Genomic DNA, 8,208 nt, shown 5'->3' with positions numbered 1-8,208 from the left:
TTCATATACAGTAAAGTTGAAAAAAAAAAAAAAAAAAACAGAAACATATCTTATGTAGTTTTCTCTCATTTTTTTTTTTGAAAAATAAAGTTAAACTGAACGACTGACATTAAGGCAAAAAGACTGAAGCTCCACCATCGACTGGAATGGAAAACAAACCGAAGCAACAGACGATTAGCATTCATTGGTTAATACAAACAAGTACAAGTAAATTTTTATAGTTTTTTTTTTTTTCCTTTTAAATGACACTTAAACTAGAACAGGAACCAAGAGCCGGCTTCCACCTGCACACACCAGCAGTAACACGTTAAAACAGATCCAGACATACAAGCGTCACCAAAACAACAGAGGAGGAAGATGTAGACGGGGACATGATGGGTAACAAGCAAACTTATTGTCTGTAAAATAATACAAAAACAGAAACATTTCAGGGTTTAAGTAGTTTCGTCTTTTTGCTGATTTGCTTCCCAATAATTTTGTAAATGGATAAACCGTCCCGGCGTAACACACACATTTATCAACCGAGATATGTGACGTCAGTAAGGAGAAAACTCTGGCAGAAGTGGAAGAAGAGTGAGAAGCTAAAAATAGTTCATATTTGTGTTCCTATAATGATGTTTGCTGTATTAGTTGATATGTTTTCTTATCAATTATTGTTTTGATTCACTTAAAATACTTCCGTGTGCCATCTTTAGACACTGTTGGGTTAGTAAGTTGATGGTTATTTGACAAACTGGAGGCATTTAGTACAGACCAACATGCTGCTTTCACCATCAACCTTCGAGTGGCGTTCATGTAACTTTATATACTGCATCAGGTTGTTTTATAGTGTGGATAATTATGGAACACATCAGCGAATCATATTTGTCATCTCATTGCATTTATCTGTAGATTATATGGTGAATTTATTTCAAGTAGAGTATTTAAAAGAGTTCTTCGAACGGTGCTTAAACTCAGCACAACTACTAATACATGTCCAACTACAGCTGAGAGCTGAACTACATCCAGACTGCAGAGCCCAGATGGACTGGATTTGTTCTCTGGGTGATGATAAAGACTTTCAAATGATGGATGTTCAGGAGAAATCAAGTAAATACCTAAAGTGATAGACTAGAATGAAAGCACGCTAAAAGTGTTGCAGGGCTTGCATTCGGCCAAGAGGACCAGTGCCGGTGCTGAGGTTCTGATGATGAACCAGAAGGACAAGCATGGGTGGCTTTAGGAATAGTGAGTAGAGTGGTGAAGACTGTGTTTGGTTACTGATGAAGAAAACAGACTTCGTGTCATTTTTGACCCCCAGCTGTCTCTCTGGTCCACATGTCTCAGTGTTTTGTCCATTCTTACAGGCTCCGTCCTAACAGTGGGCGTGTCCAGCTGGCTGCAGGCAGGACAGGACGGTTAAGTGTTACCTTTCAGGACGCCCACACAGCTCTGCAGTAGCTGCAGGTTACCCTAGAGACAAGCAGACAAGTAGTCCATAAAAAACACAATTCAGTCTGTTGTGGCAGTGACAAAGGAAGGAAATAAAAATATCTGTCTCATCTAACCATAAAACATCAGGGTTTTTCCCTTAGGGAACCCAAAACTGGACCAATAATGACCCTAACTCTAACCCATAGACTCTCCTCCACACTCTTTGTTGGAAGTTGACCACAGAGTGACGTCGGTACCTTGGCATGTTTGAGCTCCAGCTCTGCCAGCTCCACCAGGTTCTTCCTGAAAGCTGCCACTCTTCTCGTCTTGAAATCTATCAGCTCTACGTTCAGAAGGAGATGCATTGTTAGAGTTTCTAACAAGATAATTGACAATAATTCACACTAAAGCAGTGACTGACCTTGCTTGGCAGACTCAGAGATCTTCTCAAACTTGTGGCAGCAAAGCTGCTGGTTTGTCTCTGCCTGTAAAACATCTCTGTTTTTAGCTCGCGCTTTATCCAGAGCTTTATTAGCGTTCTCATAGTCCACCAGGCCCCGGCTCCTCCGGTACAGCAGGTCCTGTCCAGAGTGGCACATGGAAAATCAATACTTTCACTCAGCTGGCTCATTATTGGTGACTCATCTGTCAGTATGTGTTCAGACCTTAGCAGCCTGTGACTCCCTCAGGTAATATTTGAGCAGGTCAGCCAGCTTCAGGTCTTCATCTGCTGCAACTCGAGCCTCAATTTTCTTTAAGGCAAAAACCAAAACAGAAACAATCAGTTTCAGGAAAAAGACTTTGAGGTAAAGGTCCCGTTCACAGCAGCGCTTATTACTATTACATATTCTGGGTTTAACTATTCTTAAAGTTCTAAGTAGCATTGAAAAATTCATTCCCAGTAATGTTTCAGTGATTACCTTTACTATTATTCTACATCCAAGTTATAAAAGTAAATTTTTTTGTTATTTGCTTGTCACCTCAAAACACACACGAGGCGAGTGTTGTGTAATGATCTTAGATATGTAGAGCTTAAAAGATTCAGATGTTTCACAGGAGTAAAGCTACAAAAATTTCATTGCTACATAGGCCTGTCACAATAACACATTTTCCCAAAGCTTGTTGCCATAAACGATAATATTGTTGTTTTGAGACAACTTTCAACTAATATGATAGTAACGATGGAAGAATAATGCAAGAACACAGTCTCAAAGATTAATAAACTTTAAATTTTGATGAACATTTAAACATTAGAACTGGAAGACATTTTAAATATCCAAAATATATAAACTAAACAACAGAAACAACAAATAAAATGAATTCTGAAGTCTCTGTAGACAAAATTGTCTTTCAAAAAAGGAAAAATTGAAACCAAAGCACCAGACTGAAGACCAGTTTTGGTAAAAAGAGAAAGAAAAGAGAAAAACGATGAATCAAGTAAATGAGTTTTCTTTAGTTTATCATGCAATTAATTGATTTATTATTTATTATGACAGGCCTATTGCTACATGCCACTGCCATGCTGATGACACCCAGCTCTATCCATCATTCCCACCCAACAACCACATGGCCTCAGGACGAATGACCTCCAACTAAACCTTTATCACACTGAACTTCTTGTCAACTGTAATCAAGCCTACAAGTGGCCATGTTAACGCCTCATTTAACCAGGATCAGAAATGAGAGGAAATGAAGACACACTTACTCTAGTTTTCTCAAATAGCTCTGATACCTTCAGGAAAAACCTTAAGGAAAGAAAAACAGAGGGACATTATGCTGGTTACATTCTGACGCCCCCAGAATATAAATGTGAAGAAGGTACGTCAGGATATGATTTCATTGTGGAATTAGAAAATTCATCTTCCATTTTCCATCCAGATGCACATTTTTCTCTAGCAACAGAAAATGTTGAAAAATCAACTGGGTGTGGATGGTTGTGTATGTGATTTCATTAAAACAGCTCAAGTTAAAGGAATAAAACATAACTGAACAAACGCCTCTGCAGTAGGCGTCATGTTTAACTGCAAGAAGGCGTGTCATCAAAAACGTTCATCTTAATTGATATATGAATTATTATGATGATTAATCAGATAAAAATTTTGGCACATTCTACACATTTATCCACGCAAGTCTTTTGTATACAATACTAGAAATACATTAAAAGATGCAAAATTCCTTCTTTAGATAAGAAAAACATTTTATTGCCTGAAATGCGTTAATGCAGCATTCCTGTAGTAAATCAGATCCAGGTGGAGTTAAAACCACGCCACCTCAGGAGTTTTGGCTAAAACACATTTGCAGACAGAGGTGTTTTTATCTTAAATGCAAAATGTAAATTTTTTTTTTGTAAAATTTTGACTTAATTACTGCTCTAAATATGTTCTATGGGGGCTTTCACCAAATTGCCTTTTTTGATTAATCAATTACTAAATCTGTTGACGATTATTTCAACAATTGATTAATCAGGATTAATCCACTTAATTGTTTGAGCCCTGAAATAGCTTTGTCCATACTTGCAGAGGTCTGTGGAGTCCTGTGTTCCTAATGTGTACAGAGAGGAGGCGATTCTGTTCATGTCATCAGCAGCATCTAAACGGGCAGAGATACTCATCAGACAGCGATCACAGCACAAACACACTGACAGCATTTCAACCTGCTCTCTCTGCCAGGAAAACATCATCAACAAAACACTAATAGATGTTTTTTGGTTTTCTAGGTGGATGTTTCCACCATGGAGCTTACAGTTTCTTAACTGCAGCTGGTACTAGCGCCTAGTCATTATAAAGGTCACATTCATTTACTGTTTGATCCTCCTTCAGTTTTATTCTGCGATTTTGTTAAGGTTGTTAGTGCCTGGACAATTTAACTACACAAATAATATTTATGTCAATATTCCTTTAAAATAGATGCCATAAAATAACCACCTGAGTTTCAGTTTAATTCAATGTTTTCAAGGCTAGGAACAAACAAGAACTGGTGGAAAAACACATTAACACATTTCAAGGAGTCAGCAGAACCAAGGTGAGGTCAAAAGAGTAATATGGAAACATGAAGCAATCATCTAGAAAACTTCTAAATGACTAAATGATTTTGCATGGCTCGAGCTTACTTTTATGTGAGCGGATCATTCTGTCACATTTGGCCGAAGCGTCTTTGACTCTGTTGTGATATTCTAGTAGAAATGTCTTTTCATGCTCAAAGAAATCATCGACGTCCTGAAAGACAAGCAGGAGACGACACGCTTCCATAAAAAGCCAAACATGAGAGCATGAGAGGCAGCTAAGAGGAGTGAGCTCTACTTCTGGTTTTACCTTGACTCCAGCCACTAGAACACCATCAGCCGACTTCACAACGTTCTTAAAGAAATCCTCCAGTTTCTCCTTCTTGTTCTTTCCTCGTACACTCAGCTGTCAGGGACAACATGGTGGTGATCACACACACTGCATCGCCATGGATTTTCTCAGCTATTCCTGACTTGTCCCATTACTGCTTATAAATCAACTCTGAAATATTAGTACCTATTAAGAGTATTCACTGTACAAGCTGTGCCTGACACTCACATCCTGGTTGTACTCCAAGAAGACGTGGAAATTGAGGTCCTTCCTGAGGATGGGATGAGCAGCCACACGACAGAGGAAGACCTCATGCATGGCAACGGTCTTCTTAAAGATAGCCAGGTACTCTCTGGATGAAAACACACCAGTCAGGTACATGTTTTAAAGGGCAGTATTATGTATTTTCCAGGCACACTGTGCCATTTCATAATCACAATCAAGCCACCATGTTATATTCCATTGTTAAAAAAATGTATATATCAAATACAACTTAAAAGACTTTGAGATTGGGTCTCTGTCTCTTTAAGAAGCGCCTGTTCTTTCTGAAACTCCACCTTCAGGAAGTCATCAAACATGGCTGCTTTATTAACCCTTTAACAATGTTTATACCAGCGTTGTCCTGAGAAGTAGCTCATATAATCACCGTAGCAGATACACAGTTCCACCAGGTGTTTGCTCATTTCTGCTGGCTAGTCTGAAGGAGCTGAGAGACAGGTGTGACTGGGGAGGGCTGCTCTGTGGGGCGGAAGCTGAGAAGCTTGGAAACTGCATGTCTGAGGGGTTTTAGCTGAATGCAATCATGCATGAGAAAACATGCATGATTTCTCAATCATGCACAAAAGAATAAAGGCGACACTCCAGGTATGTTTTTATGGGAATAACATTATAACATTATGCCAAGTTCAGAAAAGTTGATTTTACATAACACTGCCCCTTTAGTACGTGCGACTATGCAGAGAAGGTGTGTGACTTACGCCTCCAGCTCTTGCTTCATCTTGGTGAACTCCTCCTTGGTCATGGATCCTTCTCCTTCCCCCAGTTTCTGCAGCTTCTCTCTGGATGCATCAAAGTCAGGTCTGGGGGGGGCTGGAGGGATCTGCCAAACACAAGACAAGACACTGATAAATAGCTCTATTTGCTACAATCAGTTAAACTGGATGTTTAAACACTATTTGAACAAAGTCAGCGCATCCGTTTGAATGTGTGTGGTTCTTACGATGTATCCTGCATAGTCTTCATTTTCAACAAATGAGTCGTGTAGCCAGATGAACTCTTCATGTTGTCGGACCACAGAGAACTCGTTCTGTTTGAAGTTGGGGAGCGTACTCTGTGGAAACATGGAGCGCATGACTTATCCTGACACAATCAAGCAGCCACTGCAGGGGAGTGAGGGTGAGGGAATAAAATGATGTGCGTCTCACCTTGGTGTGGACGGTAAACTTCACCTTGTCCCTCTCACTGAGCGCGTCAGAAATGTCCACCTGTAGCGTGGCGTCCATCTCCAGATCCACATTTACCGCTCGCGGCTGCAGGACGACACAAAGCATACAAAACCACGACTGTCGGGTCAACCTGAAGGCTGAGAGGTACAGAGCCCTGAGATCCACCTGCATCAAACTGGGAGTTTGTGGCTACAACCCACATGCCATCTTTTACTGCTGATATTTCTTGATTAAAATATGAAAAAACAAATTGCAAACACTTTTTGGTGAACATAAACAAAAAAAAACAGTATTAGCCATTTCATCAAGTTTAACATCCTGACACAAATTTTGCTGGATGATAAATTGTCCCAGAAGTTATTGCAATAAACGATAATATTTTTGAGTTTATATTAGTTTTGAGACCATTTCAAAGTAAAGTATTGACAATGGCACAATAATGCAAATACCCCCTGTCAAAGACAAATAAACTTTAATTTTGTAAAGAAAACGTCACACTAGAACTGGAAAACACTAACTATCCAAAGTAGAACATGACACCAAAACACAAGTACACACTACTTACAACTAGTCTCTAAATAAAATTTTCCTTCAAAAACTATTAATCATAAGAATTGAAATGATCAATCTTAAATTTATTATGCGATTAATTGCTTACTGCGACAGACTTAATCAGGATGAAAGAAAAGAACAACAACAAAATTCAATTTGACTGGTTCACAAACGCACTTCTCTTATTTCACCTTGAAAAACATGGATAAAACAATAAATTGTCAGGTTTTGTCACCATTACACATTTCCAGTTCTTAAAACTTATGTCAAATTAGCTTCTGTTAGAATCTGAAACAGTGCATCGAATGGTGACATTTATGTTTGAGCTGTACATGGTCCCTTTTAAAATAAGGTTGATTGGCAAAGATAACATATTAAGCAACATGCTATTTTTATTTATTCACGTCTTTTTTGTTGTTGTTTTTGACTTGATGCTGATTGTGTAATCAATATACCATTTTTTTAAATGACTCAAAATGCTTGAAGTCTCAACTAAAGAGTCAGGGTCAAGAGCCTCTTACATTTTTATTTTGTGGGTCAGAAGTTGGAACTTCTGCTTTAGGAAAAGCTAAGATAGGGGCCAAATCCCACGTCTATAGATATACTTCACTGGAAAATGAATCCGTTCCCACAGTAGGTAAAGTGTCTGGTGCACATTTTCCACTGTGCTGGACAATGATGTTTAAAAGTAAACCAGTGACAACATACTAGGATCTTCTTTTAAGTAAAAACGAAAAAAAATACAGAAGAAACACAAAGAGGAGAGGTGTGTCAAGTCATGTGACAGCCTGATTGTGAACAGGATAGCACAAACCGATCATGTCAGTTCAAAATAAAAAAAAGAACCGAACACCCCAGCGAACTGTTAGCCATCTCTTTAGCTGTGTTAGCATGTAAAGCTAGAGGCCCATCAGCCACTGTCTTTATTTTGACTCTCGGCAGTGGTAACCAGTCTGACCACAACTGACAGACGGTAAACCAGTTAGCATGAAGCTAACATTAGCCTGGACGGCTAGCAAGGCTAAAATTTATTAATTAAAATTCAGTGGTTAAGCTGAGTTGAACAAGAACAATAAGTCTATCAAAGGGCATACTGGAACATATAGTTGGGCAGGCGAACAGATTCATTGGTACAAAGACAGACAGGCAGAAGGAGGGCACTCACTCCCCGGTCCTCCTCGGAGAGGAAGTCGGGTCCGTCGTCCAGCCCTTCCTGCTGCAGAGACACAAACAAACACACAGTTATTTTAACCGCAGCTCGAGCTGAAAGGAATTACTGCAAGTGTATATCACGGTGCGGGCCACCACCAAGCTTAAAAAACTACACAAAAACAAGAAAGAGGGCGAGGAAAAGAAGAAACTCACCATCATGGCTGCGAACGGCTGGTGACAGGAAGTGGACACAGTTGCCAAATCTCGTGAGAAGAAAAAAAAAATCATGGAAACGTTCGAAAACATAGGAGTCG

General features: G+C 39.3%; 1 protein-coding gene across 2 annotated transcripts; it reads right to left on the bottom strand.

Moving 5' to 3' along the window:
- Window positions 1–449: 449 nt before the first annotated feature.
- snx6 (sorting nexin 6) lies at window positions 450–8,208 on the bottom strand. Of its 2 annotated transcripts, none has more exons than XM_015036580.1 (14): window positions 8,108–8,208; window positions 7,908–7,958; window positions 6,170–6,274; window positions 5,965–6,075; window positions 5,723–5,844; window positions 4,974–5,097; window positions 4,725–4,820; window positions 4,523–4,628; window positions 3,927–4,002; window positions 3,119–3,158; window positions 2,079–2,165; window positions 1,835–1,994; window positions 1,671–1,756; window positions 450–1,452 (listed from the first exon to the last, which is right to left on the bottom strand). In XM_015036580.1, the coding sequence occupies exons 1-14, from the start codon at window positions 8,198–8,200 to the stop codon at window positions 1,399–1,401; spliced, it is 1,311 nt and encodes a 436-aa protein (XP_014892066.1). In that variant the 5' UTR covers window positions 8,201–8,208; the 3' UTR covers window positions 450–1,398. The 2 variants fall into 2 exon arrangements, with proteins under 2 accessions (XP_014892066.1, XP_014892067.1); XM_015036581.1 differs by having other exon boundaries at window positions 7,837–7,958; window positions 8,108–8,204.

The sequence above is a fragment of the Poecilia latipinna genome, unplaced genomic scaffold (genome assembly GCF_001443285.1).
Source record: "Poecilia latipinna isolate Pla-1442-1.1 unplaced genomic scaffold, P_latipinna-1.0 Scaffold373, whole genome shotgun sequence".
NCBI lineage: Eukaryota > Metazoa > Chordata > Actinopteri > Cyprinodontiformes > Poeciliidae > Poecilia > Poecilia latipinna.
Note: the sequence above shows the minus strand (reverse complement) of the source record. Positions and strands in the feature narration are given on the sequence as shown.